General features: G+C 42.0%; 2 protein-coding genes across 5 annotated transcripts in view; one reads left to right on the top strand and one right to left on the bottom strand.

Annotated features, from left to right (window-relative positions):
- Positions 1 to 18327, bottom strand: part of fam193a (family with sequence similarity 193 member A) — a 19916-nt gene continuing 1589 nt past the window's right edge. Inside the window, exons 2-24 of one of the 4 annotated variants that reach the window (XM_044347373.1) lie at positions 18154 to 18228; positions 16504 to 16746; positions 13459 to 13634; positions 13190 to 13357; positions 12532 to 12778; positions 12236 to 12360; positions 11024 to 11171; positions 10817 to 10891; positions 10639 to 10713; positions 10422 to 10534; positions 9471 to 9713; positions 9026 to 9182; positions 8690 to 8830; positions 7829 to 8107; positions 7240 to 7462; positions 6785 to 7141; positions 4776 to 5061; positions 4468 to 4654; positions 3920 to 4159; positions 2881 to 3772; positions 1532 to 1613; positions 1007 to 1102; positions 1 to 473 (exon numbers count right to left, since the gene is read on the bottom strand). In XM_044347373.1, coding sequence (XP_044203308.1) covers positions 1009 to 1102; positions 1532 to 1613; positions 2881 to 3772; positions 3920 to 4159; positions 4468 to 4654; positions 4776 to 5061; positions 6785 to 7141; positions 7240 to 7462; positions 7829 to 8107; positions 8690 to 8830; positions 9026 to 9182; positions 9471 to 9713; positions 10422 to 10534; positions 10639 to 10713; positions 10817 to 10891; positions 11024 to 11171; positions 12236 to 12360; positions 12532 to 12778; positions 13190 to 13357; positions 13459 to 13634; positions 16504 to 16746; positions 18154 to 18228 — 4626 coding nt within the window. In that variant the 3' untranslated portion in view covers positions 1 to 473; positions 1007 to 1008. Of the gene's footprint in view, positions 1103 to 1531; positions 1614 to 2880; positions 3773 to 3919; positions 4160 to 4467; positions 4655 to 4775; positions 5062 to 6784; positions 7142 to 7239; positions 7463 to 7828; positions 8108 to 8689; positions 8831 to 9025; positions 9183 to 9470; positions 9714 to 10421; positions 10535 to 10638; positions 10714 to 10816; positions 10892 to 11023; positions 11172 to 12235; positions 12361 to 12531; positions 12779 to 13189; positions 13358 to 13458; positions 13635 to 16503; positions 16747 to 18153; positions 18229 to 18327 lie in introns of all 4 variants that reach the window. The other 3 variants (XM_044347374.1, XM_044347375.1, XM_044347372.1) reach the window with 3 other exon arrangements.
- arfip1 (ADP-ribosylation factor interacting protein 1 (arfaptin 1)) overlaps positions 16920 to 18327 on the top strand; it is a 20757-nt gene continuing 19349 nt past the window's right edge. The window contains exon 1 of the mRNA XM_044347380.1: positions 16920 to 16930. The gene's annotated coding sequence lies outside the window, so the exon portion shown is untranslated. The remainder of the gene's footprint in view (positions 16931 to 18327) is intronic.

An 18327-nucleotide genomic window follows, 5' to 3' on the forward strand; every position in this document is an offset into this window, starting at 1 on the left:
TTTTAAGTGTCCATGTCCTTTATTGACAATTTCCACTGCATGTAGGAAATAAGATTTGACACAAGACACATAATCCTGCCATACTACTGTATTCCATCTTTCAAAAAAGAAAGACAAGATTTAATATTACTTAACAATATGTTAAAAGTAGCCAGTTTGGCTTCAGTGTTAATACAATATACACTCTATAACAGACTGATAGTGTGAGTATTGTTCTTTTTCAATTTCATTCTGAAAGTATTCTGATACAAGCTGGCTACAGGTCAAAAAGAAAGAAAACAAAAACTGTAACTGGTACACTTTTACTCAACAGTTTGTTAAACAGAACCTAAAAACCAAAAAAAGAACATTGTCAAGTATTACGCCTTCCTCCTTTCTGTGAAACGGGGTGGAAAAGGGGGGGTTGGAGGGGGGAGCAGGGAGTGGAGACCAGCTGACCAAGCCCCCTTGTCAATCGTGGATGAGATGCCGTGCTAGGAGAACGGGAAACGATAGGATAGTAAGCCACAATATCTCAAATACAGCTTTTAATTCATTACATTTTTCATTTTTTTGTTGTTTCCATGTGTCTTTTTTTTTCAGAGGTAAACCATCCAGACATAGCAAGCATCTTTTGACTACAGGTAAGCCAATATAAGAAAATAATTTCAGACCATGGCTTCTTCAGTCAAGAGAAATGCCCAACTCAGACTAAAAGCACACAAGCACGCAAGGAAAATTAATCAGATGTGAAGTAGCATTTTGTGATTCTTTTTCATTTCATTTTTGTTTTAGTTCTGCGGGTGGATCAGTCCAGATGGGTCTGTGTTGGAACCACACAGCGACAAGAACAAAGCAAGGCAGCGTGGGTGTGATTTGGGCACAGCAGGAGAGAAGTTCTGGGAGGACAACAGTTGGATGGTGGTAAAGGGACAGAAGGGGTGGGGGGGGGGGGGGGGGAGGGAGACGTGTGGGTTGGTATAGCTGTTAAGGTACTGATTGTGTCCTGACAGTCACTCACTAACACCTTCAATGTGCAGCAAACGTAGCTTTCTTCAAACTAAAGTTTGACCAGTTGATGGAAAGCCGTTGACGGGTCTGCCGGGCAGAATCCAAGCAAAACCTGCACAGAGACAAAAAATAAAACAAAAAACGTTACAAATATGTTTTAAATTGTCGTCATCTGTGACTGATATGGTTTTTTAGAAAAGTTCAGTCGACTAGTTGCATAATTCACCATGATCGAATGTTCCAAATTAGTTGTGATGTCACAGAATCATGCTCGTAAGTGCACGCCCTAAACTGAGGTTTGGGAAAAGGAGCGTAAAGAAACTTCCTCCTTCAGTAGATGAATGTGAAAACAAGCTTCTAGGGTCAAACTCAGTTCAGTGAATCTCAAAACATCCAAGTTAAGTAACAATAAGCAAAACACATTTTTCAGTGGAAGGGGACTTTAACCCTTTCAATTATTTTAGTTTTAAAAGTTAAAGGACAACAAGAGAGAAAGGATTTCAAAAACATCCAGTCGGTCATCCGAGTTTAATAAACGCACCTTTTGAAATATTCCACCTCCCTCTCCGTCTCATCCATTTCAGTGCTATCCAGATCGATGTCTTTGGGCAGGAATACATCATCTAAAAAGGAAAAAAAACATGTGATATTAGCTCCTACTTCAAATATATTTATTAAGTCATTTGCTTTTAATTATATTTATAGGTTTATTCAACATTGTCATGGCCTGAGCAGCACTCGTCCCAACCTGTCAGGACATCATACGTTTCTAAAGTGATCCTGCCCACCTCAGACAACGTTTATCATTTGAGGTTACAGTTATTATATATAGTATATCTTAATAAATCCAGGTCTTGATTATTCATTTGACTGATATCAGCAGTATATCTGTTGCCACACTCACGTAGTCTGCATATGCAAAATCAAATAAGACCCTTATATAAATGAATTGCCGTTATGAAAAAAAAAAAACGGACGCATTACTGTACGTCCTTTCTGGTAATTTTCTTAAGATTCAACAACTACGCTTCCCATGACGTTTTAATACTCGTTATATTGTTAAAATGTCATGGTATTTAGATATTTTGGGCAAACATGGTAGGAGTTACCTATTTACATACAATGTACTGGTATTGATGATTTACATACACGATTTCCCCTTTAATGCTACCACCGGGGGGGGAGGGGGGCACCGAAGTTGCACATTTTCAAATTCTACAAATATTGGCTTTAAAATTGTTGAAACTCAAACCTAAACAGATTAAGCAAGGATTTCAAAGAATATAATAATGGATTCTGATTGTATAAGATGTTATGAGGCACCGACCCTAATGACATCTCAGATCTCTCAGTTTTGGTCGAGCAAGTTAAAAAGACCAGCTGAGAAGTTGAGAAGAAGTGAAAGTGTTCAGAAGAGTATGAGATTTGGTTTTGGAACTGGTTCTGTTGCTGCAACTCGTCAGCAAAAATCACTTGTATGTAGCTACACTGTCAGAAAACAGGGCTGTAAAGGTGCAAGTGCAACACCAATTAAAGATTGATTACCTTAAGCGAACCTTGTACTGGCTGCTTATAGAAGTAAATGACAGCAGCAATCAGCAAACATTCACTAACTGCACTATGATGCCGTGTTCATACCAAAGAATACCGGCAAGACAAGTAAGGAAATAAATGTAAAGTTGGAAAGTGAAGCTGATCCTGGTCAGAGTGTTAGAGCACAGTTGGTATTTCTGTCACGTAAGAGAGGGTTATATTTCCCTCACTGAGCATGACGTCTGTAAAGCCACACCAGTAATTCAGACAACCTAATGGATGTGTACCATTTTTTTTTATAGTTGACATACACCTGAATCTTGAAATTGTAAACATTGTCGATCACAGAATACCAACCTATTGAGTTGTTCATCTTGTCCCCCTTCTTCTTCTTGTTCTTCTTGGTCTTGCCTTTGGGCTGTGGGGACTCTGCACTGGGAGGTTTACCGTTCTGCTGGGTCTGCTCAGACTGGGAAGTTGGAGGGGGAGACGGGGAGGGGTTTGACACAGGTGGACTTCTCCTGTCTTCCTTTATTTGGGTCAGGGGTTGCTGTTGCTGCGGCTGCTGCCTTTTTCCACTAGCACTTCTGTTGTTACACCTCTCCTCCCTCCTGGGTTCGGTAGTTGGGAGAGGAGCCAAGGCCTCAACAGGCCTGATTCGCGTTGCTTTGGTGTCTGTTGTAGTGGTAGGAGCGATGCCATTAGCTAGCTTTGCTGGCACATCTGAGCTCTTGGGTAACTCTGGGGCCTTCTTAACGGGGGCCTCGCACATGAACACCTTAGCGGACTGCTTTGCTTTAACTTTACTGTTGACCTCAAGCTGAGATGTAGAAGTGCCGTTGTGGAGGGTGACTGGAGTGTGGGGGATGTTGGCCTTCTCACTGGTGCATTTTGGGCTGTGCTGTGTGTTGGGCTGGGGTACGGGGTCATATCTGGGTTCCTTCTGGTCGGGGAGTCGGATGAGGGTTTGAAGCAGCTGCGATTTTCCATTCTGAAGATTATCTAGGACGTTCTGAGCTGTCTGTTTAAGGGGCTGTGGGTTGTTTTGAGGGGGTGCGGTGTTTTCCTTTGCTTTCTCTTTCTTTTTCTTCTTGGCGGCGCGATGTTGCTGCAGTTCCTGCAGCCGAAGCAGTTCCTTTTGAAGAGCAGCCTCTTCCTCTTCCTGCCGCTGTCGTCGTTGCTGCTCCTCCAACAGCTGCTGCTCTTCCCTTTCACGGGCCTCTGCCTCCAGACGGGCCTTCTCCTCCATCTGAAACACAAACATACACTATGAGCATTTTGAAAAGCACCAAAAGGATTGGATTATTTAGTATCAGGGGTTCTGTATTTCCGATGGGTTTAGAGACCGCATGGATAGACACAATTTTTAAAAGAATTCTTTGGGACAGACAGTTACCTTCTTTTGTTTATGCCTGGCCCGTTTGGCTGCCTTAGAACTAGAAGCAGGTTTATTGTCAGCACTGTTGATGAACTGCAGCAGGTCCTCCACACGCCTGTGGTCCTCCACCCCTCCATCCCGTTCTATCACCGGCTGCTGTTCCTCACGCTTCGGCTGCTCCTCCTTACGTTTTGTCAAACGCAAGCGCAGCTTCTCCCGCATCTCTGCATAGTTTCGACTGGTAGGAGCTGCTGGGGGCTGGGAATAAAATACAAGATACAAGGGATAAGAATAGTCTTTGAAAAAAGTATTAAGGCTAATAAACACTATTTTCCATTAGACTACATCTGTCATATGTCAGAACGTTTTTTTTTTTTTGCTTTATAATGCTTACAAACATTTTAGTTTGAAACTAACTACAGGCAGAACTGAAATTCAAGATTGTTTGAGAACATTCAAATAAGTACTTGTAATTAGCATCCTTGGAAATTTGTAAGAAAACAGGAACATGTTAATTTGAGGTGAACATGTTAATTTCAGTGAGTAATAACCATTTTGTGTCTTACCCCGCCATGCCCAAAGAACTCGCAGTAGCAGCAGTCACAGTACTTTCCTTCTTTCTGGTTGGTGGATGTGGAGGTGGAGGAGCTATGCTCAGAGCAGCTGTCCTCGTCCTGACTCTCCTCTCCATCATACGGCTGGTGCTCATATGCCCCATTCCCCTCACAGCGATGGCCTTCACAGTCAGGATCACTGAAAAGGATGATGAATAAAACCAAATCCTATAAATACCTGCCTTCAATTTAGGGTATTTTCTTCTGCATCACTAACAACAACATCACCTTCCCCTTCATATGAGTCTCAGTTGGCTTACCTGCAGACACTGGGCGGGGCGCTGACGGGACCATCTGCTGAGGAGGCTGGAGGCTCGGCAGGCGGGAGGCACAAACCCTGGTGGGCCTCCACAAAGTCTGGGGCTGGAGCGGCCATCTTTGGAAAGGGCTGCGATCCCATTGTGGGAAGATGCGTGGTGGGTGCTGGGGGCAGGGCGGGACCAGAGAGCGGAGGGAGGGAGGTCAGTACTCCTGCGGAGCCGTTTCTAGGGGTGGCTGGAGCGGGTTGCCTATGGTCCTCTTTACCTAGATTGTGAAATACATCATCTAGAGGAGACAAAGATACACTGGATGAGAACACAGTTTTGTTCTCCAAACCAACGTGTTAAAGCATGCAGTTATTCACAGAGATCCCATACAATGGAACAAGTTAATGACTAACAAAAAATTCAAGAAAATTAACTGGAACGCACATTTTCAGAAAAGAAAGAAATAACAAAAGCCACAGAAAATTTTGTCATACTTTTTTTGACTTGTATACTTATGCGGTCAAAGCTATAATTACCAAAAAGAGGAAGTTTAAGTTTTATACATATATGTTCTTTAGGTGTGTGCAGTTTTGGTTCCCCCTCCTTTCTATAATTCAGGACGAACACAACACTGAGTGTGTGAGAGCTGTCAATGCCTCAGTGGGTACTGAAATAACATGAACCAAAAGTATTATCCATTGGGAATCAGTGTTAACATTAACATCCTAGGCACTCAGAAAGTGGAAGCTAGTTAGCCTAGCTTGCTCGTTTCAACTTTCCAAGTGGAATACAAACTTTAAAACATGATCGTGTTCCCAAATTTTTTATCATTGTAAAAAGGACGAGCGTCTTAAACGGTACATGACCAATGCTTTATGTGCTTCTTGAAAAAGGGGAAAGAATACCAGTATTCAAAGGATTTACTGGGATAAAACGTGCTACAGTCAGTAGCACACCACAGAAGTTGACAGTTCATCTCCTAGCAACGCATGCCAACTCTCACTCTCAAATGTCAGTCAACCACTGTCAAAGGAAATACCCCCCACCCCACAGGCTTGAAGCTTTGACACTGTTACCACTGTACCACAGTTTTAACTTCTTTTGAAAAATGGAAAATTGTGTAAAATTGCTGCAGTGTCATTGAGAATTTCCAAATAGTGAGGAGCATTACAATTTCAGTTTGATTGTTGAACAAGACTATGACTAACTACGCTTAGATCATCGCTTAATGTTGACTGTTATTTATGTAGTTTGATTATTGTGAATTGTGTTTATTAATAGTATTGTTCATACTCAGTGGGATGAAACACAGTAGTCGTGGGCGCATCCACAAAACCTCAGTGGGGTAGGTGCTAGATACAAAAAACACCTTAGTTTACTCTGGTACTCGGTGGGCACACCAATAGTTCAATACCTTTAAATATATTTGGTATTTTTTCAAGGTTGTGCATTGTAATTAACTTGTGTTACAGCAATTATTAATGATTTATTTTTACCAAATTGATGTATTTTTCTTAGGTTTGATTTGATTTAATTTGATTTTCATTTCTTTTCTTTTTCTTTTTTTTTTACAGTGTCATCAGATGATTATGAATTAATTATTAACTGTATGGATCCCAGGAAGATTTGCAACCACTACAGTGGCTGCTAATATCAAGTCTTTCATTCAAATCTACATACAGTAGCATCAAGTGCCCTATAAATGTAATTCTTTTTCCAAAGATACAGAAGCATCCCTCTCACATCTGATCCATATTTGGATTGAAAGGCTGTGGTGATCAATACTTAATAAGTTCTTATAAACTATTATCACAAAGATGTTGACTGAATACCCTCGTGAGGCCTGTGAATAGCTAATAATGACCAGGTTCCTTGTTCCAGTGTGGGTGTGCATTCAATTTTTCAACGGACTAAGAAAAGCTAAAAAGCAAAACATTTTCCTTGACTGGTAAACAATCTCTGTCACCAGCAAGCTCTCTTACGAGTACTAACCTAACCACTGCTCCTACCTCCTATATTACCTAAAGAGTTGGGTCTTTTAGATGCTAGGTGGATAGGTGGGTTATTACTTGACTGGACAGTGGTGGCAGTGCAGGACACAGAGGACGTGGAGGCGGAGGTGGCCATCACTACTCGGTTGGTCTCCATGAAGGCATCCTGGAAATTGTAGAGACACTTCTTCTTGGCGCCACTCTTCTTCTGCTCTTTGGCTTCCGAAGAGGAGCATGACGACGAGGATGATGATGAGGACGAGGACGATGATGAGGAAGAGTTAGAGGAAGGGGGTAGAGGAGTGGGCAGCGAGGGGTGTTCCCCTTGGGGGCCGATAGATGTTGGGGGGAGGGGGACGTCAGCGAGGGGTGGTCCAAGCATGTCACCTGTTGATACATAATGTGAGAGGAGGCGTGATTTTGACTTGCTGAGTTCGTCCATTCACTCAATTTTTGATCATTTCTGTTTTGCCCGAGTGGCTCACCTGGTAGGGACTCAGGCAACAGCATAGAAGGATTCCAGCTCTTCATCACAGCGGCATCCCACAGGTTCTCAAACTTGAGCGAGAGGCACTGCAGTGAGCTGTTCCAGTCACCTGCTCCGCCCGCACCGCCAAAGCAGTTCTGGTAGACGTGCTCTGGTAATGACGGGCTGAAGGCTGGCTGCTTGGCCGCTGAGTGGTTTGATGTAGGGTTTGGGGGCAGAGGCTTGAAAAAGAACAGAGAGGTCGAGTTAAGGTACAAGACAAATTGTCTCATTAGTTTGGGATTATGAGATGAACTGATTTGAGCAGACATACAATTCAGTTTTGGATCAGGTCCACTGTGACTGGGTACACTCTGACCCCTTGTGGTAGACAATTAAAATGACAGTGAAATTAAGTGAAACTAGAGTACAACTAAGCTTAGTATTGTTCCTGGAACCTTAAAAAAATCCCCAGTGATAAGGAAATGAATCAGTTTTCCCTGAAAGAAACTATCAGAGCTACAACTTAACACATCGAAACAAAAAAAGAAAAGAAAACAGTTTCTGTCAATCCTTATGGAACGTGCGGGGTCAAGAGTAATCCTCACCTTGTTGTGTGTGAGAGGAGGACTGGGAGGGTAGAGTGTAGGGTGCAGTAGGGGCCGGGAGAAGTTGTGTAGGGGCAGGTGGCCGTGGATGTGGGGGTAGAGGTGGAGGGCGGGGTGGGCAGGGGGAGCCTTGCTGTCTGTGAAGAACTGGTGTCCAACAGCGGGGGGAGGCGCGGCGTGGAGCCGACTAGGGGGCAGGCATGTGGCAGGGCCCAGGTTGGAGGAGCTGGGGTCCTGGTTGCACACGTGGCACTCGCAGGCATGCTGGACCTGTTCTACCTGAGGTGGTAACACAAATTCAAAACAGGTTGTCTACTTTTATTCTGGAGTGTGTTCCTCAACATAAGACAATTGCCCATGTGGGGGGAAAAGGTCTGGGTATTGTTTGAAAATGTTGTGCCAATAAAATACCTAAGTTTTGGTATCAGTGACAAATGATACTTTTTTCAGTACATTATTTTGGGGAATACACGGTTTATCATTTAACAAAATTGGCGGAATTTCTTTGTTGCCGTCTAAAATTGGCAAAATTATGATTCAAATCAGTAAATATGTGATTTAAGCTTTCTATACTAAACAGTAGGATACTCTTATGCTACCGAAACATTTTGGTCAGTAACACACACACAAAAGAAAAGAACTGAAGTAAAACAGAAACAAAAAACCCAAGTCGAAAGAGCAACTCATCCCTAAACCAAAACCCTTTGTCTCCACTATGAAAAACAATCCTGTGAAATACCGTGATTGTCCTTCCTTCTTCTGTGTCTAAACACGTTTAAAAGTAATGACTGTATGTGCATCAGCTTCCCAGCATTCCCAAGCAATTATGATAAAGATGTCTCATTAGAAGTGTGGTAATACCTGCTGGTGGTTGTAAGAAGGTGGAGGACTGTTAGTCTTTCCTGAGGAAAGTTCCTCCTGTTGCCCTGGGGGCTCCCCACTGCCATCAGCTTCCTCCTCGTCACCCTCTGATGAGCTACTGCTGCTGGTAATGTGAGGAGACTGAGGTGGAAATGTGCAAATGGGACAAATGAAGATTCTATTAGGAAATGAGTGAGGAGCAGTACACAAAACACTTCCCGAACTACTGGTAACTCACTCATAATGAATATCAGTTTCATCATCCAGAAACTCAGCAGGGAAATTCACAACTAATCTTAGGCATTGTTCAAAGTATCAAATCAGTGTAGAGCTCACCCCTGCCTTCAGCGCCACGTTTTCACCCTCCCCATTGATCTCACTGTGGAGGCCGTTCACAGCAGCGCTCACAACACTGTTGTCCTCATAACCACTCATGGGGTAGATGTCCCCAAACTTACTGGACAACGGAGGCACTTCGTCATCATCACTAATACTAGAAGAAAGAGAAGTGAGAATCAAGAGAAATGAGTAGTCAGGTTAGGGGAAAGTGAAAGAGGGGGAAATGGCAGCTTCTTGGAAGAGGTGTGCAATTACTATATGATATAGACAAATGATGCCACACCACCTTTAATTCAAGTTTTCATTTTAAAATTGAATTTAAGGACAATATTAATCTTTAGGGTGAGTGAACAATGTACCACACACTCTAACCTGTGCCTATGACATGAACAACCATTTGACTGGGACTGGGACTAGCACTGGGATTGGTTGGTTGACTTACAAAGTGTTGGTGTCCCCTTCAGGCATAATAAGTCTTGGATGCTGCTGAATGGTGATGGGAGAACTAGAGTTGGAGCCGGACGCTGAACTGCCGGAGGAGAGGCTGGGAGGGTGCACCTCTGCCAGGTAGTCCCGTGGAGGTTCCCCTTGCAGAGGCAGTTTGATGTGGAGGTCCTCAGCAATGGGAGAGTCCATGATGCCACATGTCAAGATGTGGGAGAGACTGCAGTCATCACATGTGCACCTGTTGGGGTGTGCAATACGGACAAAATTAATCCGTATCACAGCATTATGTCAATAGTGATTTACTACTATATTCAACTTCTTATTGTATAAACTACAATTCATGTTCATCTCAGTAAGTTAAATGGTTTTCAGTGTTTTACTAAGAAAAAAAACTAATTTTGACAATAAATAAATTCATGTTTAGGACTTAATGAAATGATGGATCTTGGTAAAATTTACCAACCATTCATTTTGACAGGATGACGTATGAGACTTTTGTCACTGTATGATTACTAAGCAATTATACTAAATCACTGCCAAGCCTCAAATGTTTGGGAATAACAGTCAAAAACTAATTCTCTGTTGCTGAAATCAAAGCCTCTAGCAGGTTTAGATAATATTCATTTTAATATAAATGAGAGATTCAACCATACATGTTGTGCAGATCAGATTCAAAATCTCACACTTTAGCTCACTCATTAGATGAAACGGGGGCGTACATTGTCAGAGTGGGAACAATTCCCTGACAACTCAAAGTCAGGGAATTAAATCTTTCATAAACTGACACGACAAGATGATAACTTGTTGAAAGATTAATAGGAAAATAAGAATAGATTTTCTTTCATTTGAAAATAAAGCTAGTCTCAACTATGTTTCACATCTACTGCAAGGCAGTGAGTTGATCCCACGCCAGATAATGACATAACAGCTAATCCTCTAAACTCACCTTCTCCGATAATTACAGTTTGGACAGTCTGGAATACTCAGACGAGATGAGAGCATTCTCATAGTGTCTGTGAAGTTGTTGTCTCCGGTGGGCGACTTCTTACTGTTAGGTAACTAGAACAAAAAGAGAAGTAAAGAGAACAAAATAAAGAACTGCTCTGATTCAGAGAAATGCACATTATAATCTGCCATGATGGCTCCATATTCTTGTATCATACCTGTTCTTCTATATATCTTCTCTGCTTAAAGAACTCCCAGTCCTCCTTCAGCATTCGCTGCTTAGTCTTCAAAGTCTGGAAATTGGCAAATCATGAAAGAAACATAAACTTCTATACATCAAAGACAGGAAAAAAAAACCATCTGTCTGTGTTCAGATATAATTTTAAAATGTCTTACATTTTTGCTAATCAAGGACTTGTGTGGCTCTGTTCTTTGGTTGGTGAGACTCTGACCCTCCACCTTAAAAAGCAGCTGCAAAAGAATCACATATAGTACTTAAACCATTAATAATTATTATCTTTATCCACCTTAAGTGCCACCTTTATATAAAAGTACTGTTACTTTCTGCATCAAATGCATTTGTGTCGTCTTGGATGTGTTTACCTGTTCATCTACATAGTCATCAATCCTCTTCTCACACTCCTGCCATTCAGCAGCCACTGAAGCCATCTCCTGCTGCAGCTGCTGGTAGCTCTCTAACAAGGTCCTGTACATATCTTCATTGTATGAATCATGGGAGGCTGTGCCATGTCTGAATGAGGGATGAAAAATAAGACATGTAATTTGTAAACACTTGCTGAATGGCTCAGGAAAGAAAGATGCAAAATTTGAAAATTTAACAAGACTAAGAAGGCTGGGAAGATGGGCATTAATTTATTTGGTCATAAACCAAAGTATTGGACAAATTATCATTTTGACCTGATGATGGTGCTAGATGAAAAGTCAGGGGATCAACAAGGATACATCCTCTGGGGACCACGAACGCCTGTACAAAACTTAATCTCAATCTGCCCAGTAGTTGTCGAGACATTTCCATCAAAATGGTGGACCCATTAACATAGCCAGTGTTTCCCCTAGGATGAGTGATTTGGCCTGGCGGGCGGGCGAGGGGGGTGTTGTTGATTGTTTGTTTGTTTTTTTTGGGGGGGGGGGGGGGTAGTAGGCAGCTACACATTTCTCCATTTTCTATTTATCTGTTTAGCGTCGTCAGGCTAGACTAACCCATTGTTGCTAACTTTGGAGCTAACCCCTTCACTTTTCCAGCAGTTGGGGAAACAACAGATGTGACTTTTCATGGTCTTGACAAGCTGCGGCATTTATTAACTGACACACTGTAGTCTGTACTTTACATTTACTGGTAGACTGACAACTTACCGCTAACCTTTTTCTCTGCTCCGCTCGCATTCACCATTATTTTTCTGCCACTCACTCTCTCGCTTAACCACTCACTCGCTTACGCTTTGCCCTATTCCTTAAAAGAAGACTGCTACCTGCAGTTTCCCAGGCAACAACATAGATGTTAACTCATGTTTCGAGACAGCGCTGCTCAGAGGCTCCCAAACGCTATTGATTTGCGAATTAATGGATATTTTGCGTTATTTTTGACATTTAAAAAAATATTTTTTGGCCTGGCGGGGGTTCTCGTTGGTGGTCCGCGAGGCCTGTACTATTAGGGGGGAAACACTAATAGCCATGCACTAGCATGGCTAAAAACATTTCATCATTGTATGTGTGGAACAATAGTTTGGATCTGAAGTAGCAGATAAATGATGAGTAACTTCTATCTTTCTTTAAACTAGTAAAACTATATCTTACTTCAGCTGTGCAACCAGTGCAGGTAAACTGCTGTGCAAGATGGGTTCAGAGAACACCAGATTCTCAAAAAGGTGCTTGTTGTGCAGCTCCCACGTCACCTGGAATTTCTGGAGGTGCTCATTCTCCTGAGGAAAAAACAGCTTGGATTATTGTTGATTCAAAAACAGTAACACCGGCTATGTCAAAACATAGCACTACATGCTGGATTCATTGTTGAAAAGGTAAAAACGTTGCCTTTGGTGCCACCTGCAGGACAGCTAACACAGTATCTCTAGCTTCACAAAGAGCAAACTGACCAGGGTGAGCAGGAAGCTGCTGATGGTGCGTGCAGCTTGACAGAGGGCGTTGTACTCCTCCAGCAGCAGGGAGATGAACTGGTGGGCTTGAGGAGGACCCTGGGCTGCAGCCACGGTCCCCGCTGGTCCTGTAGTCTTGGAGCCTGCAGACAGGTGCTTCAGTAGCCGCACCTTCATTTCCAAGACATATTCACGGGCCTGCTGCTCCAACCGCTGGTACAGCTGGTAGGGGTCCTTCTCACAGAGTCTAAAAGAGGAAAATAGATCCTTTAACAATCAAAGACACCAATACATTGAGACTGGACAAGTGGGTTTAAATAAAAACTCCCAACAAAAGACTTGTTGACCCTTCTATAGAATCAAACCGGGTTTCCCTACCAGCACATCATCGTGATTCAACAGGAAATACGTCATGTGAAGGAAGTAAAGATGCCATTTTATGCTGCCTTTAACCTGACCAATTACAGCAGAGAAGGAAATAGTTTCAGCTTGTTGACATCATTTCTTTCAAAGGCCTCTGATTGTTTTTACAGAAGCTTGTTTCCTGCATCCACAGAGACTTTGACAGTTCAATAGAGACCTCTAGTGGACACACACCCTAAAATAAAGACATATGACAGAAAGCAGTGAAACGGAGCTCTGCTTGCAGTTATTATACCTGTCCACCAGCTCCTTCATGCCCTCCTTGTCTCTCTCTAGGGGCTGGTCATGGTCATCTGCCAGTGGTGTTCCCGTCTGACGGTAGATACAACGCACCAGGTAGCGAACCTCCGACCAGTGGTTCTGCAGCTGCTGAGATTCCCTCTCTGACTCGGCGGAGATCTCCCTGTAATTCAAGGCACAAAATCATGAAGATCGCATCAACTTTAGAATAAAGGTAATCAGTTGAAATAAAGATCACTTCAGTGGCAGTCGTTCTGAGCTGACCGTCGCTCATTGCAGGCTTCACAGCTGCACACTGTATCAGCAGGCATTGGTGCGGTGAGGTCCGGGGCAGGGAGCATGGGTAGTGTAGGCGCAGCAGTGGTCAGTCTGTCCCCTGGGGCTGCTTCCTGGCCCAGGTTTCCATTACCCACAGGCATGTGCAAAAGAAAGTCCTGGCTCTGTGGGAAATACGAAAAATAACATACTTAGATACAGAACAATATTTAAACATTTCTCAAGACACAATTGCAATGTTTTAAAGACAATTCTAAATTATTGTGTTGTTTGCTGAATCATAAATACTATACAATAACGTGATGTTTATGATGTTTTGATGTCTAAAGTCCAAAAGACGCTGCAACGGCAAATCATATGACTAGCACACATTGGGAATGTCAATAGGAAAGTACAGTAAGCCTGAAATAATGCATATAATGTGAATGTGGAGCAATTCTCTGTATTTAGGAGTATTTTATGTTTTTCAACAGTCATCGCAAACAGCCTCAAAACACCACAAAATATTATATTTATAAAGCCAGAACTGTGGGTCACAGAGGTCTGAACACTGTTATGTCTCAGCGATACGTTTCTCCTTCCTTGTCCACTGTGGCAGCTACAAGGCCAAGGAAGAAGACATGCTATGACCTGCCAACAAAGGAAGTCAAGGTACAGCAGCTGGGATCAGCTAATTAAAGGAGCAAGTCTTGTGTCTGTGTCAGGACCTGATAATTGGGCACAATACCAACCATGTATCATACAGCAGGAATTGCATGGGACAGATGTTACTTACTCAGTAACTGTCTCCTGCAGATCCCAACAAATTCACCAACAGCTGCATCTTTTCATCCATTCCTCCCTTGCAATTTTAAAAAATTATAAACACGCACAATGTGCTGAAATAAGTAAGAATCTACATTTAGTAACAATTTCTAATCGAACCAATTTAGATAACAGAGTTAGACTAACCTCCCTAACCTCGGTGGCTAGGATAGGGGCCTCAATGATCTAATCGGTGCCAAACTGCTGGATTTACAGTATAATTATGTGTTAAAATTTCGTTAATGCAAATTTAACAATTTCTGCAGCTGCTTCACAGGAAAAGCTTCCCAGTGGTTTGGCTCTATAAGCCCATAATAATGTGAATCAGCATAGTAAGGCCCTGCTGTGAGGATGCAATGGAACAATACATTTATGAGGAAACCAAACCCAAGCTCAGCAGCCAAAGCCAAAGCACCCACACACACATACACAAAACTGAGGAGAGCAAATACCCCTGACATACAGTACCAGTCAAAAGTAAATTAAATAAAAGAAATTGTGTCCAAACTTCTGACTGGTCCTGTACCTGACAAGCTTTAATATAAAGCATGACCAAAAACATATGAGCCAGCTCTTCTACGTAACCACGCACGACTACTAGAGGTAACAAAGAGGATTTTGAGTTATACTGTAATAGAGCTGCAACTAATCGCTTGATTATTTTCTTGATTGGTCACTTGGTCTTTAAAATATCAGAAAATGGTGAAAATGTTGGTCACCGTTTCCCAAAGCCCAAGATACAACCTCAAATGTCTTGTTTCATGCCGACCGACAGTCCACAACCCAAAAATATTCAGTTAACTGTCATAGAAGACTAAAGAAACCAGAAAATATTCACACTTGAGAAGCTGGAGCAAGAGCGAATTTTTGTGTTTTTATTTCTGACCATGCAACTTTGAATCATGGGGTCAGTAAGGCAGTGTGTCTCTGAGATCATGTCTTACTGTAGAAAATAAATCTCGCAGAAGTGGACACATCTAACTCATGTGAGTAATGCAATTTAAAAATTCTGCTACAATATGCAGATTTAGTAAGTTTCTGGGTTTGAATTTCCTAATCCAATAGCTGAGTAATGACAGGAATTTCCCTTAATTCAGATCTCCAATGTGCAAATAGCCAAATTAGCTAGAACTGTCTCTGTGTTAAAACATTAGTGTGATTAGCAGAGGGGACTACACATTACTTCTAATTTAAAAGGAATGGTAGAAGATGAAACTACTTCTTGCTGTCTATATTACAAATAACAGATTTTCCTGCTAATTACGCCGCATTCTCACTCATTCTCCAGCAAAGTAGGCACAGGTAAAAAAAAAAAAAAACAACGCCCTGTAAAAAAATAAGGTTGAGTCGTTTCCTTTTTAAATTTTGTATGTGGTCAAAATTTGTTAATAGCCAATAGCCTTACAAATTACAACCAATAATAATCACACCCTTATAAACACAACCCAGACGAAGAAAAGTGACATTGTACTCCAGTGAAGAAAACGCTGGGTGGAATCACAAGATTTTCCCACTACTAAATTAGTGCTGTCCTTGCAAAGACACAAGCTGGGTGCATAGCATGGGCTGTCTAACATAAAGGGGCTCTTTATATGAAGAGGTATTAGCTTTAGACATCATGGCATCTATACAGCACAGGCCTGAGAGGATAATTGCAGTCACGCTCTGATGTGTAAAAGAAAAAGAAACATCTGACAGTGAGGAATATACTTCAGACGTACTGAAATCTTATCTTCATGTATGCATTATAGTTTAATGCATTGTAAGTATTTGATCCACTGCATTGTTCTTTGTTCAAAGAGCGTGACAGAGAATTTGCATATTTAAGCTAGATATTATTATCTAGCCATAGTTTAAGCCAAGTCGAAAAATTAAATGATAACATGTCCTTTATTTCATTCTCTACAGCAACAGCTGCTGCTTCTGACCACTGCATCTGTTTTAGCCTTTTTGGCAAAGAAGCAGAGGTCTCTGGTGAACACCCAGAGGCTACACCATGCACTGAAAGAATGACCACAGCTGTGCGAGTTAAATTGCAGATATCTGGCATCAGTGCAGAAACATAACATTCGGAAATGGTGAATCATGCAAAGAACTGGGGGACATGTAATACATTTTTTTCACTATATCCATAAACTTTTAGTGTCTGTCGTTTCTTTTTTATCCTCAGCAACATCCCACGACTTCAAATCATTTTCCTGTGATGTCATTCATACCCAGGTGACTTACCCCTAACGACTGCTCCAGAGCAGTGTGCCGGTCCTCCTTCTCCACTGTGCGCCTGCAGTCTGAGCACACCCACAGAGGCAGCTGGAGGGCACTGGGTGTCTTGGTGGGCTGCGCTGTACCGTTCTGGCCCGGCATCCCTGCCTCCGAAGGCACGGCGCTGTCTTTACGCTCACATCGGCATAAGAGGCAGCGGTCGCCAGCCGTGTAGGGAGCCCGCTGGTTCAAGCCGAACGTGAATGGGGTCTGTGAGAGAAAGGTATGTAGTTACTGTCAGCGTGAGCGTTGTGGGTCACTCATCGTCTCCCGTTACTCCAGTAGTAATCTGACTGAACTGTTGCTGCACTCAAAGGCAGAGCAGTAAAACAATAATCGTGCCAAGTGCTTGAAGCTTTTTTCTTAATCGTTTGCCTCCATCGAAAACTTTATAGTTTCATTCAATCCAATATGATGGTGTCAAAATCCAATATTGCACAAATAATCTACATGTATGATTCTTATATTTACAGTTTCAATGTAATGCAACATTCAATTCTGTATTTTTGAGACGTTGTAATGAAACAACTGAGTTTTGCCTGACCCATTTAGACCAATTTCTCAGCATCATAAACAATCAGTGTTTACAGTGTAACAAATACAACAGAAAGTAGCTCGGCTAAACACACACATTTTGAAGAAGCCTGGAGTGGACTGTTTGATTCATCATGTGTATTAAATTAAGAGGTGTGTGCTGAACAATGCACAAAACAAGACACTGTTACAGCCATATTGATTATTTACGATGGTGTATGTAAACAGGACAATATGTTGCATCATATTCCATGGTGCACAAATGAATACTTTTGTGGGAATCATCAGTGAGATCAATTTCATTATAGGGGAAACTTTGCCGGATGCAACTGTAGCTTAGACACTATAGCGAGATCCATAATGATGTTACTGGGACACTTTTCTTACTTTTTCTTTTCTTATTCGGAGCAGTAAGATCTACATTCCTATTAAACGTGTTTGTAAAATAATAATTCGAACAAATGTTATTTGAGCCGAGAAATTCAGTCAGAGCGAATGGACCAGCTCCAAATGTGACATGTGATGACATCATCGATGTCTTGGTGATGTGCTTTCCAGTTTAGCCGGTTGTCTGTGGTTGTAGATATTGATTTTACTGCCCAAACTCATTAGAATAGCAAAATATTCCAAAATTCAAGGCAGATCTTTCCTCTAAAGAAACGCTTTGATTACAGTCCCTTGAAATGTGGATAAATGCCAACACAAGGCTGCTTCTGAGGTGTCAGCACTATGACACTGGTGTAAAAAAAAAGTGCTGCAAAACAGAAATTAGTGTTGTAATTGTTCATTCGAGGTGGAGAGTCACAACACAACTGGACTGGCGCCCATCACTGGTCCTAGTGTGTAGTCCGAACACAAATGTTGGAGCATCTTGACGCCCTGCTGTGGCTGAGCACACAAGTGTGTTTGGACAATCAAATATGCTTTATATTTATGATAACCTGGCCATTGTGTCACTTTGGATATGTTTTGATTTTTGTATGTAAAGGCTATAAAAAAAAAAGGTCAGATAAAAAAATCTTCAGCCGATGGACTTCTGATGTAAATAGTTACATTAAATGGAAACATCTCATGTGAATTTACCTGAAGGACTCCGGAGAAGTCAGCATTCACTGGTCCTTCCGTAAACTGTGGTGTAACACTGTTGTTCACTTTGACCTGAGGAATAAAAACAACCCCGTGTTTACATACAGCCACCCACTTAATAGCGACAAGCACATGATTAATTCTTTCTGTGGAAAGTTTTCTTAACACAGC

Source organism: Thunnus albacares, chromosome 3 (genome assembly GCF_914725855.1).
Source record: "Thunnus albacares chromosome 3, fThuAlb1.1, whole genome shotgun sequence".
NCBI lineage: Eukaryota > Metazoa > Chordata > Actinopteri > Scombriformes > Scombridae > Thunnus > Thunnus albacares.